General features: G+C 68.4%; 1 protein-coding gene across 1 annotated transcript; it reads right to left on the bottom strand.

Annotated features, from left to right (window-relative positions):
- Positions 1-5,171: 5,171 nt before the first annotated feature.
- On the bottom strand, positions 5,172-14,281 carry AP1S1 (adaptor related protein complex 1 subunit sigma 1). The gene is made up of 5 exons (XM_074982953.1): positions 14,168-14,281; positions 9,846-10,024; positions 9,561-9,669; positions 6,918-7,055; positions 5,172-5,598 (listed from the first exon to the last, which is right to left on the bottom strand). Exons 1-5 carry the CDS (start codon positions 14,237-14,239, stop codon positions 5,551-5,553), a joined length of 546 nt encoding a protein of 181 aa, XP_074839054.1. The 5' UTR covers positions 14,240-14,281; the 3' UTR covers positions 5,172-5,550.
- Positions 14,282-16,093: the final 1,812 nt, after the last annotated feature.

Genomic DNA, 16,093 nt, shown 5'->3' on the forward strand with positions numbered 1-16,093 from the left:
TCAGCCCAATGATCGTATCCAGCCTGGACCTCACCTCACAGCCCAACACCTTGGGTCAGCTGAATGGGTGAAGCTAGCCCAGATCCCATGGCGCCCACGAACCCCTCAGGTCAGCCCAATGATCCCTTCCCAGCCTGGACTTCACCTCACAGCCCAACACCTTGGGTCAGCTGAATGGGTGAAGCTAGCCCAGATCCCACTGCACCCACCAACACCTCAGGTCAGTCCAACGTCCCCATCTAGCCCACACCCAGCAACCTCTCACATCAGCCTGATATGTGAATTGAGACTAGAGCCCGCCCCTCAGCTCAGCGGGCATGAAAGAACAGGTGACGTGCCTGCTGGGGAGGGTGGGGCTGATCTGAACACGAACAGGCACTGCAAACGGCGGTCGATGCCAGAAAGGCCAGCCTGGGCGCCCCCCGTCTGAGCTTCTCCGTGACACAGGCTGAGCACAGACATCCAGCCCAAGGAGCGGGTCTCTTTCCTGGAGAGGCGGCGTAAGTCTCCAGCTCTCCAGGAGGGCGTCACCGGGCTGGTTTGTCCATTCACCCCAGCAGAGGAACGGACCAGCCCCCGTGTGTCTCTAAAACAGTCTCACCCACCCCGGCTCTGGAACACTGCCTGTTGTGGGGGCGAGGAGGGAGTTTCCATACCAAACTGCCTTATCCTGGGTTACTTCTTCCATCACCCGACCCGCAACCTTGAGGTTCGGTATTGTGACTTTATCAGCGTTCTGCCCCCCAGTCCCTCCCACCACCATCCACTGACGCCCACCAGCGTCCCCCACCCCCCCAACCAGTCAGTTCTCACCGGGAAGAAGAGGGGGCCGGGCGGGTCGGGGCCGGGTTTTGTACTAAGGGCGTTTGCATCCAGCTTCCGAGTGTGTGAGATTCTCGGCTTTGTGGCGTCTGGTTCCCAGTCCTGTGCCGTTATGTTTCGCTGTCCTGCCCTCTCTGTCGTACTTAATAAACACGTTTGGCCTGTTGTAAATAGCATGTGGGAATTACTAGTTTTGCTAAGAAATAAAAGCAACTATTTTATTACGAGTTACTCTTGTTATTTACGGAGGGCACTGGGGTCCCCCAGAAGTCACACCACGGATCCTGGGCCAGGGGGCCTGTCTGGGCCAGGGCCTGCCTCACCTCCACCCCAGCCTGATGGCCTCCCCAGTCAAAGCAAACTGTGCACCCTTCTAGGCCAGATCCCACGGCACCCACCAACCCCTCGCATCAGCTCAGTGCTCCCATCTAACCCAGATCCCACTTCACCCACCAACCCCTCGCATCAGCTCAGTGCTCCCATCTAACCCAGATCCCACTCACCCACCAACCCCTCACATCAGCTCAGTGCTCCCATCTAACCCAGATCCCACTTTACCCACCAACCCCCAGCATCAGCCCAGTGCTCCCATCTAACTCAGATCCCACTTCACCCACCAACCCCTCGCACAGCCCAGTGCTCCCATCTAACCCAGATCCCACTTCACCCACCAACCCCTCGCATCAGCTCAGTGCTCCCATCTAACCCAGATCCCACTCACCCACCAACCCCTCACATCAGCTCAGTGCTCCCATCTAACCCAGATCCCACTTTACCCACCAACCCCTCGCACAGCCCAGTGCTCCCATCTAACCCAGATCCCACTCACCCACCAACCCCTCGCACAGCCCAGTGCTCCCATCTAACCCAGATCCCACTCACCCACCAACCCCTCGCACAGCCCAGTGCTCCCATCTAACCCAGATCCCACGGCAGCCATCAACTCTCGTCTGAATCTCACTGTACACACCAACCTCTCGTGTTGGCCCAAGGGTCTCATTTAACCCAGATCCCACTTCACCCACCAACTCCTCAGGTCAGTCCAATGTGTCCTTCTAGCCCAGATCCCACGGCACCCACCAACCCCTCGCATCAGCCCAATAGTCCCACACAGTCTGGATAGTACCCACCAACCCCTCACATCAGCCCAGCAGTGCCAGCTGGCCTGAATCCCACCACACCAACACCTCAGGTCACCCCAGTGACCCTCTAGCCTGAATTTCACTGCACCCACCAAGCCCGCATGTGATGCAGTGGGGGATGGGTGTGTGGCTCACAGAGGGTGTGTGGCTCCTGCTGGGGGTAACCTGGCGACCAGGTGACACCCTTGGACTGCAGACAAAGGGGGAGGTGGAGCCTGAGGGGTTTGAATTGGAACTGGGAGTTGGAAGCTGTGATGGGGTTCTGGGGTCCCCCAAGCTCTGCACCCTGTCCGCAGGCAGGAGAGTCTCTCACTCAGCAGGAGAACAGCAGGTTTATTAGCCGACAGGACACAGCATCGTACAGAGGAGTCAGTACAGCCGGCAGAGACAGCCAGTCCCATCCATGTTGAGGAGAGGAGGCCCCGAGGGGCCCCCAGAGCTGGGGCCTGGCCCCCTCCTTTGCCTCGCTCTCCCTCAGCCCAGACTAACTGCTTCCAACTCCCAGTTCCAATTCAAACCCCTCAGGCTCCACCTCCTCCTTTGTCTGCAGTACAAAGGTGTTACCTGGTTGTCAGGGTTACCCTCAGCAGGAGCCCCACACCCTCTGTGAGCCACACACACACACAGAGGTATCCCCCACTCCATCACAGAAGCAGTGAGTCTGGGAGAGAGAGAGACACAGGAGGGGGCCAGGCCCACGGATCCTTCTCTCCCCAGCATGGATGGCACTGGCTGTCTCTGCCGGCTGCACTGACTCCTCTGTACGATGCTGTGTCCTGTCGGCTCATAAACCCGCTGTTCTCCTGCCGAGTGAGAGACTCTCCTGCCTGCGGACGGGGTGCAGAGCTTGGGGGACCCCAGAACCCCATCACACCTCATGTCAGCCCAATAGTCCCACACAGTCCTTGGTAGCTCAGATTCCCACGACTCCCACCAACCCCTCAGGTCAGCTCAATGGGTGTGCGTAGTCTGTATCCCACTACATCCACCAACACCTCAGGACAGCCCAGTGAGCCTGTCTAGCCCAGACCCCACTGCCCTCCCCCCCAGAACAGACCCATGGGTCCCCAGTCTCCTCCATAATACATCAGCCAATGCCCCCGTCTACCTAAGACATGGTCTGACCTTCACCCCACTGCATGCTAGCCCCCCACGGAAACACCCCCCCCCACCTTTCACGTCATTTCCACCTTGGGCATCCGCCCAGGAGAGAAACACAGCGCCCACATCTGCCCACACTGCAGCACGTGGGAACAAAATGTATTCCGCACACGGAAGGAAAACGTTAGAAGGGCCCCAGGGGAGATTCAGGTGCATCTGAGCAGGGTGCCCTGGGCGAGGGCCACAGGTCGGCTCGCCGCACATCGCCAGGTTTTCATGGCTGCTATCTCAGGTCACCACTGGGCAGCTGCTCGTTTTCCTGCGCACTGACCAAGAGCTGGGTCCCTGTTCTGCCTGGCTCTTCAAAGATTTGCCCCCACTTCCCTCCGGGCTGAGCTCGGGGTCCTCCAACAGTCAGGCCCCAGCACCCACCCTCAGACAACGATTCGCGGTGTCTGCCAGGCACAGACAAAGCCAGTGACGGCGCAGACCCCAGAGAGGGACACGCTCTGTGAATTCGCACCCAGGCCTGGCCCACGGGCCCGAAGCTCCCGAGCTGAAAACAGCAGATGGAAGGCGGGGTCCCGTTAGCCAGACTACAGCCCGAACGCAGCACGCAGGGAAAGAGACCATGGAGCAGGGGATAGGATCCAGGTCTATAAAACCACGATGGGCGTGGAGATACCAGGTAAGGGGCTGTTCACCCAGCTCCTCACCACACAAGGACGGGCGGCGGGTTGAAAACAAAACAGAGGAAGTTGCACTTCCCCCAGTGCACCGATAACCTGTGGGACTCCTCGCCGCAGGAGGGGGGTGAAGCCCAGGGCTTTATCGGGTGGGGGGGGTAGGTCACAAAAGAATGACAGAAATGGACTGAGGACAGGTCTTACGCCGTCCCGGCCTGTGCGTGCCTGGAGCTGGGGATGGGCAACAGGGGAGGGGTCCCTGGATGATTCCCTGCTCAGTTCCCACCTTGTGGGGCCCTGGTCGTGGTGGGCAGACAGTGACTGTTCATATGATGTGACTGTCACTTCTGTGTCAGAGGAGGAGTCCTGAACCTGGCCACGCTCTGCAGGCTGTGGAGCACGTAGCAACAGCCAGGCTGTCCCCCAGGTGGGGCTGGGAGCAGGACTCCTGGGTTCTCTCCCTGGCGCTGGGAGGGCAGTGGGGGCTGGTGGTCAGAGCAGGGGCTGGGAGCCAGGACTCCTGGGTTTTCTCCCTGGCACTGGGAGGGCAGTGGGGGCTGGTGGTCAGAGCAGGGGCTGGGAGCCAGGACTCCAGGGTTCTCTCCCTGGCGCTGGGAGGGCAGTGGGGGCTGGTGGTCAGAGCAGGGGCTGGGAGCCAGGACTCCTGGGTTTTCTCCCTGGCACTGGGGGGCAGTGGGGGCTGGTGGCTAGAGCAGGGGCTGGGAGCCAGGACTCCTGGGTTTTCTCCCTGGCGCTGGGAGGGCAGTGGGGGCTGGTGGTTAGAGCAAGGGGCCAGGACCCAGGACTCCTGGGTTCTCTCCCTGGTCCTAGGAGGGCAGTGAGGGCTGGTGGTTAGAGCGGGGGGCCAGGAGCCAGGACTCCTGGGTTCTCTCCCCAGCACTGGGGGGGTAGTGGGGTCTGGTGGTCAGAACAGGGGCCTGGGATCCAGGACTCCTGGGTTATAACGGTGGCTCACACACTCACAGCCCCTATGGCAGAGCTGTGGGTGGGGGGGTGCCTCCCATGGGGCACCCAGAAACAAGCCTGGCAGAATGCGACTGAACCTGAGCTCCATGGAGCTGTGCCACCTCAGGACGATTCCCACGATTCCCCCGCTTCCCAGGGAGGAGCACATGGCAGTGTCAGCTGCCCTCCGGACGCCCTGGGGTCGTCACACCGGCCCCCCGGCCTGTCCCAGGGAGCAGACAGGGCCGGCCTGGCAGAGGGGGGTTGGTGGCTGTCGACATGGGGGAGACAGACCCTTGAGGGCAGCCCGGCGTGAAAGACAGAGGGGGCCGGACAGACGAACTGCCAGCTGGGTTGGCCAGTCACCCTCAGCAGAGGGGCGTGCACAGGCTGGGGGAGAAACTGAGGTGCAGCTAGCCCCCCCCCCAAGTTAAATTCACCCCACACGGCCGACTTCTCCACACACCGTTTATTCCAAAGGGAGGAGCTCGGCTCCCAGGAGGTCGGGGGCACGCGCTCCCCCGCACGGAGACGCCGCTGTCGCCGCAGGTCTGGGGGAAGCGGGACCCCCAGGATCAGCTGCGCCGAGGGGGGCCGGAGCACCCCTCTGCAGACTCCCCCGGAACAAAGACCAGCCCAGACGCCCCGGCTCCGGGGGCAGGAGGGAGCCAGGAGCGGAGCAGGGCAGGGACCCCCTCGGGGGTGTTATCGAGTTACACACAGTTCCTGGGGCTCGCTCCAGGGCGGAAGGGTCCCGGGTCCGGCCGCTGGGGCGAGGAAGCAGGAGAGGCAGTTCTCGCCGGTGATGGCTGGGGGCCCGGACGGAGGGGTGGCTATGCCAGCCCCATCTCCTCCAGCACGCTGCGGGGTGACTCATCCTCCTGCAGCACAGAGATAAGCGGGGAGCCACGTGTCAGGGCGTGGGAGTGAGAGCAGGGATCTGCAGGCACTGACGGCTCAGCGCCCCTGCTCTGAACACCCACCTGCTATCCTAACCACCAGCCCCCCTGCTCTAACCACCAGCCCCCACTGCCCTCCCAGCGCCGGGGAGAGAACCCAGGAGTCCTGGCTCCCGGCCCCCTGCTCTACCCACCAGCCCCCACTGCCCTCCCAGCACCGGGGAGAGAACCCAGGAGTCCTGGCTCCCGGCCCCTGCTCTACCCACCAGCCCCCACTGCCCTCCCAGCGCCGGGGAGAGAACCCAGGAGTCCTGGCTCCCGGCCCTGCTCCAACCACCAGCCCCCACTGCCCTCCCAGCGCCGGGGAGAGAACCCAGGAGTCCTGGCTCCCGGCCCCTGCTCTAACCACCAGCCCCCACTGCCCTCCCAGCGCCGGGGAGAGAACCCAGGAGTCCTGGCTCCCGGCCCCTGCTCTAACCACCAGCCCCCACTGCCCTCCCAGCGCCGGGGAGAGAACCCAGGAGTCCTGGCTCCCACCCCCTGCTCTAACCACCAGCCCCCCACTGCCCTCCCAGCGCCGGGGAGAGAACCCAGGAGTCCTGGCTCCCACCCCCTGCTCTAACCACCAGCCCCCACTGCCCCCCAGCGCCGGGGAGAGAACCCAGGAGTCCTGGCTCCCGGCCCCTTGCTCTAACCACCAGCCCCCACTGCCCTCCCAGCGCCGGGGAGAGAACCCAGGAGTCCTGGCTCCCACCCCCTGCTCTAACCACCAGCCCCCACTGCCCTCCCAGCGCCGGGGAGAGAACCCAGGAGTCCTGACTCCCAGCCCTGCTACTGTAACCCTACTACTTGCTGGCCTGACCCCTACCATGGGCCCAGCCCCTGAACTGGGCTCCTCTGCCCCCCAAGCCCCGCGACGGCCGATACCCCAGGAACACCCAGAGCTGGGGGGCAGCGCCTGTCACCCCCCCTTATCTCCCAGGCGGGGAGGAGGGAGCTGGGGCCCCCAGCCGGCCGTTAACCCCGCGGGCGCTGGCTCGGCGAGGCAGGGAACGAGGGAGGAGCCGGCTGGAGGGTGCCAGGCGACTGGTCGCACACACCGAGCCGGCAGAGAGCTGCGGAGCCGGGTGACTCATCCCCCTGCACCACAGCCCAGGCGAGCAGATGGCAGCCGCAGTGGGGGCTGGGGGCCGGCTCTGCCCCCGCGCTGCGACACAGCCGCAGCTGGTCATGCTGGGGGGGTGTGGGACGGGGGTGGCACCGGCAGGTCCCCACGGCCCAGGAGGGGCCCAGCCCCTCACCTCCTGCAGCAGGTCCGCCTGCTCGATAGCCTTCAGCACGCTCTTCTTGGAGGTGTCCTGGACCTCCCCGCCCATGAGGAACTCGTCCAGAATGAAGTAGGCCTTCTCGAAGTTGAAGATGATGTCCAGCTCGCACACCTGGGGGGAGCCAGCGGGGAGTGTCGGGGAGAGAACCCAGGAGTCCTGGCTCCCGGCCCTCCCCCCCACCAACCACCAGCCCCCACTGCCTCCCAGCGCCGGGGAGAGAACCCAGGAGTCCTGGCTCCCGGCCCTCCCCCCCACCAACCACCAGCCCCCACTGCCCTCCCAGCGCCGGGGAGAACCCAGGAGTCCTGGCTCCCACCCCCTGCTCTAACCACCAGCCCCCACTGCCCTCCCAGCGCTGGGAGAGAACCCAGGAGTCCTGGCTCCCGGCCCCTGCTCTACCCACCAGCCCCCACTGCCCTCCCAGCACTGGGGAGAGAACCCAGGAGTCCTGGCTCCCGGTCCCCTGGTCTACCCACCAGCCCCCACTGCCCTCCCAGCACTGGGGACAGAACCCAGGAGTCCTGGCTCCCAGCCCCTGCTCTAACCACCAGCCCCCACTGCCCTCCCAGCGCTGGGAGAGAACCCAGGAGTCCTGGCTCCCGGCCCCTGCTCTACCCACCAGCCCCCACTGCCCTCCCAGTGCCGGGGAGAGAACCCAGGAGTCCTGGCTCCCAGCCCTGCTCTAACCACCAGCCCCCACTGCCCTCCCAGCGCCGGGGAGAGAACCCAGGAGTCCTGGCTCCTGGCCCCCTGCTCTAACCACCAGCCCCCACTGCCCTCCCAGTGCCGGGGAGAGAACCCAGGAGTCCTGGCTCCCAGCCCTGCTCTAACCACCAGCCCCCACTGCCCTCCCAGCGCCGGGGAGAGAACCCAGGAGTCCTGGCTCCTGGCCCCCTGCTCTAACCACCAGCCCCCACTGCCCTCCCAGTGCCGGGGAGAGAACCCAGGAGTCCTGGCTCCCAGCCCTGCTCTAACCACCAGCCCCCACTGCCCTCCCAGCGCCGGGGAGAGAACCCAGGAGTCCTGGCTCCCACCCCCTGCTCTAACCACCAGCCCCCACTGCCCTCCCAGCGCTGGGAGAGAACCCAGGAGTCCTGGCTCCCGGCCCCTGCTCTACCCACCAGCCCCCACTGCCCTCCCAGCGCCGGGGAGAGAACCCAGGAGTCCTGGCTCCTGGCCCCCTGCTCTAACCACCAGCCCCCACTGCCCTCCCAGTGCCGGGGAGAGAACCCAGGAGTCCTGGCTCCCAGCCCTGCTCTAACCACCAGCCCCCACTGCCCTCCCAGCGCCGGGGAGAGAACCCAGGAGTCCTGGCTCCCACCCCCTGCTCTAACCACCAGCCCCCACTGCCCTCCCAGCGCTGGGAGAGAACCCAGGAGTCCTGGCTCCCGGCCCCTGCTCTACCCACCAGCCCCCACTGCCCTCCCAGCACTGGGGAGAGAACCCAGGAGTCCTGGCTCCCGGTCCCCTGCTCTACCCACCAGCCCCCACTGCCCTCCCAGTGCTGGGGAGAGAACCCAGGAGTCCTGGCTCCCAGCCCTGCTCTAACCACCAGCCCCCACTGCCCTCCCAGCGCCGGGGAGAGAACCCAGGAGTCCTGGCTTCCAGGGACCAAAGTAAAGAGGTGGGCCGGGCTCAGAGGGACCGAGGTGAACAGGGAGCTGGGCGGGAAGAGTCCCACGCACTGCTCCAGGCTGGGCCCGACCGGCTAAGGAGCCGGGCAGCAGACAAGGCCCTGGGGGGCGCGGCGGGCGAGGGGCCGGAGAGGAGCCGCCAGTGGGGCCTTGCAGCCGAGACGGCCAAGGGCGCATGGGGCTGTGTCCGGAGGAGCATTTCCAGCGGCGCTAGGGAAGTGGCTGTTCCCCTCCCCTCGGCACCGGGGAGGCCGCAGCCGGAGGGTCACGTCCGGTTCCGGCCCCCCGTGCAGAAAGGACGGGGGTGCGCTGGAGAGGGGCCGGCGGAGGCCACGGGAAGGCGTCGGGGGCCGGAGCACGTGGCCGAGGGACTGGGGCGTGGTGAGTCGGCAGAGGAGCAGAGCCAGGGGGGATTTGCTGGCAGCCTCCACCCCCTGGAGGGGCTCGGACGAGGCCGGGGAGAGGCTGTTCTCAGGGGCCGGGAGGAGGGGGAAACGCTCTTTCCCAGCAGGGCGGGGCGGCACTGGGAGGGGGCCCTGGAGAGGTGGGGGTGCTGGTGTGGCTCCCCCCAGTACCACCTCTGCTTAGCTGGGACCCAGACCCAGGAGAGGTGGAGAAGCTGGGACTGGCCCATGGAGTGGGGCTGGCTGGGGAGGGAGGAAGCGGGGGGCCAGGGCCCGGCTCGGGGATCCCCCCCGGTCTGTTCTGGCTGCGTCCCTCTCGCCCCACACCCGCCTGCTCTCCCTGCCAGCCACGACTCCTGCCTGGCTGCGGGCGGGGGGGACCCGGGCCAGGGAATTAGCCAGATTAAGGCGGAGGTTAATGAGCGAGCGGGGGATTAGCTGGGATTTCGGAGGTGTGTGAGCGGGGAGCCGCCGGGCCCACCCAGCGAGCGCCAGCCGCAGGCTCCCCGGCTGCCCCAGCCCGGCGTCCGCCAGGGGGGTGTTGCCCCAGGGTCCCAGCCGGCCCCACGGGGACGTACGCTGCCGAAGTACTTGTCCAGCAGCTCCACGTAGCGGTGGATCAGCTCCAGCGTGACCAGCTCGTTGTCCTGGCCCTCGATGGCGCAGCAGAAGTACAGGCTGGCGTACCTGTGGGGCACAGACCGGGATTGGGGGGCTCCCCCTGAACCCCCACCCCGCTGGGGTCCCCCCGCTGCCGCCCCACCCCCCGGGCCGGCAGCCGCTGCGCCCCAGCCAGGACCTCGCCCGGAGGCGGCCCGGGCGGGGATCGGGGGGCCCAGGCCGGATCCGGGGGGGCCCCTCACCTTTTGTACACCACCTTGAGGTCCCGCCACTCGAGGAAGCTGCACATCTTGGGCTTGCGGGCCAGGACCACCTGCATCAGCTCCCGCACCATCTTCTTCTTCTCCTTGTCCGAGGTGGGCAAGTACCACTTCTGCAGCCGCAGCTTCCCCTGCCGGCTGAACAGCAGCATAAAGCGCATCTGCCGGGGCAGGGACCGGCTTAGTGCGGGCGGCCGGCCCGGGGCTCGGCTCCCTCGGTCCCGGCTCCCTCGGCCTCGGCTCCCCCGGCCTGCCCGGGGCTCGGCTCCCCCGGTCCCGGCTCCCTCAGCCTCAGCTCCCCCGGTCCCGGCTCCCCCGGTCCCGGCTCCCCTGGTCCCGGCTCCCCCGGTCCCGGCTCCCTCAGCCTTGGCTCCCCCAGCCTGTCCGGGGCTCGGCTCCCCCCGTCCCGGCTCCCCCAGCCCGCCTGGGGCTCGGCTCCCCCGGTCCCGGCTCCCCCGGCCCGCCCGGGGCTCAGCTCCCCCGGTCCCGGCTTCCCCGGCCCGCCCGGGGCTCGGCTCCCCTGGCCTCAGTTTCCCCAGCCCACCTTGACCTCAGTTCCCCCGGGCCTCAGTTTCCTCGGTCTGCCCAGGCCTCAGTCCCCCCAGCCTCAGTCCCCCCAGCCTCCCCAGGCCTCAGTCCCCCCAGCCTGCCCAGGCCTTGGTTCCCCTGGCTTCAGTTTCCCTGGCCTGCCAAGGCCTCGGTTCCCCAGGCCTCAGTCTCCCCAGCTCACCCAGGCCTCAGTTTCCCCGTCCTGCCCAGGCCTCAGTTTCCCCAGCCCGCTGACCGGGGTGGGAGCTGCCAGCTCAGAAGTGACAGTCCACAGCAGCCCCTAACCGCAGGCGGAGGGGTGCCCCCAGAGCAGTGCCCCCCGCCCAAGCTGCCAAGGAACGCTCCCCACCCCGCCTGCAGGGCCTGGCGACCCACGGGGAGGGGCGGACCCGGGCAGCCCAGGCTTGAGAGCTGCCAAGTGGCGGGGTGCAGGCCAGTTCTGGGGTTCACCCAGAGGGGCCAGGCGCCGCCTGCCTGCTGGGTAGGCTGGGGAGTCCTGGAGCCCGTGGTGGTCCCCCGCCCACCAGGCTAATTAAGCTGACGAGAGCTGGCACGGCCGGAGCCCCAGAGAGGTTAACAAGGTGGGGGAACGCCCCCAAAGAGAACCCGACCAGGCCCGACCCGTCCGCCCCAAGGGGGTGCAAAAGCAGGGCCCCCTCGCTGCGGGGGCTGCCACCCTGGCCCCCCCCGGGCACCCGCCCAGCACGCACTGTCTGCAAGAGGGGCCCCATCGGGTCTCACATGGCCCTCGTGCGAGCCCGGCACTCAGGAGCCCCATGGGAGGTGGTCCTCGGGGGGCAGGGGGGCTGGGGGGGGTCCTGCCTGGGGGGCGGCTGTTCAGGAGGCAGCGTGAGGGGCGAGCGGGCGGACCCAACCCCCCGCCTGCGGGAATGGGACTGAGCTACCTGCAGTCCCCCCCAGCCACACAGCCGGGGCTCCCAGGCTGGCCCACCCGGACGCCTGGGTCCCCAAGTGCCCAGAGCACGTCGGACGGGGTGCCACCCCTGGACCCCAATATGAACTGCCCCCTCCCACCTGCCGTCTGCCCTGGCCACCCCCCAGCCTCCCACGGGTGCCATGCCCTGCTCGCTGCCTCTGCCCCAGGGCTCCAGCGCCCCCAGGGGCCAGACCCTCCCCGGGCCCACCCCTCCTCCCCAACTACACCAGTCCAGCCCCACACCCCCCCCAGCCTCCCTTCCCCCCACGCTCACCCCATACGAGCCATGCCCCCCCCGCGCCGAGGACACCACCCACTGGCCCACCCAGCCCCAAACCCTGGGCCCCCCTGAGGCCACCGCCTGCCAGGCCCCCCCCCAGCCCCAAACCCTTGGCCCCCCCAACCCCAAACCCTGGGCCCCCGAGGCCACCGCCCACTGCCCCCCCAGCCCCAAACCCTGGGCCCCCCTGAGGCCACCGCCTGTCAGCCCCCCCCGCAACCCCAAACCCTGGGCCCCCCTCTGAGGCCACCGCCTGCCAGCCCCCCCCGCAACCCCAAACCCTGGGCCCCCCTCTGAGGCCACCACCTGCCGCCCCCCCCCAGCCCCAAACCCTGGGCCTCCCTCTGAGGCCACTGTCCGCTGGCCCCCCCAGCCCCAAACCCTGGGCCCCCTCGAGCCCATGGCCCACCAGGCCCCGCCCCGGCCACAGCCCCACCTCCTGGGCTCTCGCCAGTCCTGCTCGGGCCCCCTGGGGGGCATCCATGGCTCAGCTCCCCCCAGGTTCCCCACATAGGGCCCCAGCTCCCCATAGTGCCCCCTAAAACCCCCAAGCCCCTCTCGCCACGGAGCTGCCACACTCCACCCGACTGGCCACCGACCTGCCCTCGCCCTGGCCCCCTCTGCGCTGTGGGTGCGCCGGCGTGCGGGACAGGACCTATTTCTGGGAGGGGCGGGGACCCATTCCCATGGCAACGGGGGCGGGGCAGGGCGGGGCAGTTTCCCCACCAGTGCCTCAGTTTACCCGCCCCACCCAACGGAGGCGGACTGCCAGCCGGGGGCGGGAGGGAGGCTGGGCCAGTGGCTTGCAGGTGACAAGGGGCGGGACGTGGTGCTGTCTACACTAAGGGGTGTAAAAGCTCGGGGTTCAGGCACACGCTCTGAGCCCCCCCCGGCGGCCAGGCACTGTCTACACTAGGGCTGGCTGATGTGGGGACGTGCTTCCTTGGTCATGCGACCATGAGAAGTGTGTGTGGGGGGGGGCTGTTCTCATCGGGGGGGGGGTGTCCCTTGTGGGAGTGTGACTCAGATACACACAGCCCCCCTACCGGTCCCCCCAGGAACAGGGGTGTGGGTCAGGGCTCCCACGCTGGGCCACCCGGACGCCTGGGTCCCCGTGTGCCTGGAGGATGGCAGAAGGGGTGCTGCCCCTGGCCCCCAGCTCAGCTTCCTGCCTTCTCCCCTAGCCACCCCCCAGCCCCCCGTGGGTGCCGTGCTCGGCTCGCTGCCCCCGGCCCAGGGCTCCAGCCCCCCACCAGGGGTCAGACCCTCCCCCCAGCCCCTTGCTGTCCCCCCAATTACCCCTGCCCAGCCCAGTCCCCCTCTGCCTCACATCCTCTGGTTCCCCCCGCCCAACCCCACTCCCTGACTGCCCCATCCCCCAGCCTCACCCCATACCAGCCCCCCTCCCCGGGGCTCCCCCAAAGCCCCTCCGTGAACCTCAACCCCCCCAACCCCCAGCCCCGACTGCCAGGGCTCCCCCCACCCCCAGGGCTTCCCCAACCCCTCGAAACTCCCCAGCTTCAGCACCAGGGCTCCCCCCAACCCCACCTCACAGGGCTCCCCCCAAGAAACCCCCCAAGCTCCCCCAGTTGCCACAGGGACCCCCCGGGAACCCCCACCCTGCCACCAAGGCTCCCCACAACCCATCAAAACCCTCAGCCCCACCCCCAGGGTGGCCCCAACGCCGGAAACCCCCCAGCTTCAGACCCAGGCCTTCCGCCAAGTTCCCTGACACCCCAGCCCTGCCCCCCAGGTTTCCCCAACCCCTGGGAACCCCCCAGGGCTCCCCACAGGCCCTCCCATCCCACTCCAAGACCCCCCCAGAAACCCACCCCCCAGGGCTCCCCTCAACAGCCCTGGACCCCCAACCCCGCCCGGGCTCCCCCCAACCCCGCCCCTCTGGGATCCCCCCAGCCCCAACCCCCTGGCCCTCCAACCCCGCCCGGGCTCCCCCCAACACCCCAAAACCCCCAGCCCTGCCCCGAGCTCCCCCCAACCCCCAGCTCCCCCAGGCCCCCCAAGGCTCCCCCAGGCCCGCCCCCTGGCCCCCAAGCCCCGCCCCCAGGCTCCCCCCACCCCTGCCCCCCAAGGCTCCCCCAACACCCCAAACCCCCAGCCCCACCCCCTGGCCCCCAAGCCCCACACTCAGGCTCCCCCCACCCCTGCCCCCCAAGGCTCCCCCAACCCCCCAGCCCCGCCCCCTGGCCCCCAAGCCCCCCACCCAGGCTCCCCCTACCCCTGCCCCCCAAGGCTCCCCCAGGCCCGCCCCCCCAAGGCTCCCCCAACCCCCCAGCCCCGCCCCCTGGCCCCCAAGCCCCACACCCAGGCTCCCCCTACCCCCCAAAACCCCAGCCCCGCCCCCCGGCCCCCAAGGCTCCCCCAGGCCCTCCCCCCCAGGGCTCCCCCAAGCCCCGCCCCCAGGCTCCCCTACGGGCTCCCACAGGGGCCCCCACCCCCAAGGGTCCCCCCAAGCCTCCCCCAACACCCTCAAGCCCCGCCCCCACCAGGGCTCCCCCCAGCCCCGCGGAGCCCCCTCACCATGGCAACGCCGCCCGACCCGCCAGCCACCGACCGACCGAGCCGGGCCCGGGCTCCCCACGCGCTGCGCATGCGCCGGCGCCTCGGGACGGGAGCCACTTCCGGGAGGGGTGGGGCCGCCGTTCCCGTGGCAACGGAGGGGCGGGGCGAGGGCGGGGAGAGCGGCGCCGTTCCCGTGGCAACGGGGGCGGGAGGGGAGGGTGCGGCGCCCCCCCCCCCCATGGCAACAGGGGCCGCAGCGGGCGGCGGACGGTTGCTATGGCAACAGGGACCAAGGGAGGGCGGTTACCGTGGCAACAGAGGCAAAGGCGGCGGGGGGGGCCATTTCCATGGCAACCGGAGAAAGGCGGCCGCGTGGCTGCGCCCGTGGCAACCGGGCACAGGCGGAGAGTTGCCGTTCCCATGGCAACGGGGGGGGGGCGACAGGAAAGCTGGGCCGAGGGACTGTTCCCATGGCAACGGGGACGGGGAGCCGTTCCCCTGGCAACCGGCCCGGAGAGGGGCAGGGATGGAGCTGTTCCCCTGGCAACCGGCCCGGAGGGGGGCAGGGATGGAGCTGTTCCCCTGGCAACCGGTCCCAGAGGGGGCAGGGGTGGAGCTGTTCCCCTGGCAACCGGTCCCAGAGGGGGCAGGGGTGGAGCTGTTCCCATGGCAACAGGGGTGCGTGTGCAGGACAGTGGGGGTGCTCTGCCCGGGGGACCCGGTGGAGAGGCTGGTCTGTCTCCAGGGCGACGCGGGCAGGCGCTTGGGGGGGGCATGGGGGCAGGGCTCTTGGGGTGCTTGGGGGAGAAGGGGTAATTAGGGAGCAGGGATGGCACCAGCAGGGGGTGTGTGTGTGGCCCCGTGGCTGGGGGGCGGGGGCAGAGCTCAGCCCATCACCCTGGGGCGCGCCCCTTCCTGGGCTCCCCCTTAGCCGCCCCTGGGTTAGGTCTAAGGAGCCGCTGAGTTTAGGGGTGCCAGGTGCTCCCGAAGCCCTGGGGGTGCCCCCCCCAGCTCCCCACTAACCCAGCACTGCCCACTCCAGCCCTGGGGAAAAGGAGAAACTTCAGCCCATGAGTCGGGGACGGGGGGGGAGGCGGGCGCTGGCTGCATCTCTCTGCCCCCCCTCCGCCCCAGTGTGTACCCCTCGCCCCCATCCCCGCAGGCAGACCAGCCCCCCTTGTGTCCACCTGCCTCTCCCCCTGCAGGGTCACCCTGCCCCAGCACCCCCCAGCCCCCATCCGCCCCCCTCTCTCCTCCACGGGGTCCCCCCTCCCCCCCACGGCAAAAGGGACAGGCAGGAGGGGCGGTTCCCATGGCAATGGGGACAGGAGGGACCAGGCAGAGGGTCCATTTCCATGGTAACAGTGGCAAGAGGGAGGGGTGGTTCCCAAGGCAACAGGAGCTAGAGGGGATGCAGTTCCCACAGCAACAGGGACAGGCGTGCGGAAGGGAAGGTGTGGGGGATGGTTCTCATGGCAACAGGGAGCAGGAGGGCCTCAGGGCCGTTCCCATGGCAAGGGGGACAGGTGGGAGGGGAGGAGGGGTTGTTCCCATGGCAACAGGGTAGAAGGGCAGCAGAGCTGTACTTGTGCCACCAGGGACAAGTGGTGGTGGTGGCGGGGGGGGGCGTTCTCATGACAACAGGGCCAAGGAGCCCTTTCCATGGCAATTGCCCAAGTGGGGCAGGAAGGGAGCAGTTCCCACAGCAAGGGGGGGGGCTCCTCTGCTGGGGGGGGCCAGAGTCTGTCTCCATGGCAACGCAGGCAGGGAGGGGAGTGATGGAGGGAGGGGGCCTGGGGGGAGGTGAGCCCAGCCCCATGGCCAGGATGTGGGGGGGTACGAAGGGGGCGTTTAAGAAATGCACTAGGGCAGGGGAGGGCAGAGCACCAGGCCCATCGCCCCCCCACCCTCCCGCCCGGGGCGGGAGCACGAGCCAGGCCAATG

The sequence above is a fragment of the Carettochelys insculpta genome, chromosome 34 (genome assembly GCF_033958435.1).
Source record: "Carettochelys insculpta isolate YL-2023 chromosome 34, ASM3395843v1, whole genome shotgun sequence".
Classification (NCBI taxonomy): domain Eukaryota; kingdom Metazoa; phylum Chordata; order Testudines; family Carettochelyidae; genus Carettochelys; species Carettochelys insculpta.

What these genes read in the sequence shown, in the direction of transcription:
- AP1S1 (XM_074982953.1), bottom strand. Translation starts at nt 14,239, where the DNA reads ATGCGCAGCGCGTGGGGAGCCCGGGCCCGGCTCGGTCGGTCGGTGGCT. An exon ending in GGTCGGGCGGCGTTGCCATG is followed by an intron (nt 10,025 to 14,167) that starts GTGAGGGGGCTC and finishes CTGCCCCGGCAG; the next exon opens with ATGCGCTTTATGCTGCTGTT. An exon ending in CTCAAGGTGGTGTACAAAAG is followed by an intron (nt 9,670 to 9,845) that starts GTGAGGGGCCCC and finishes TGTGCCCCACAG; the next exon opens with GTACGCCAGCCTGTACTTCT.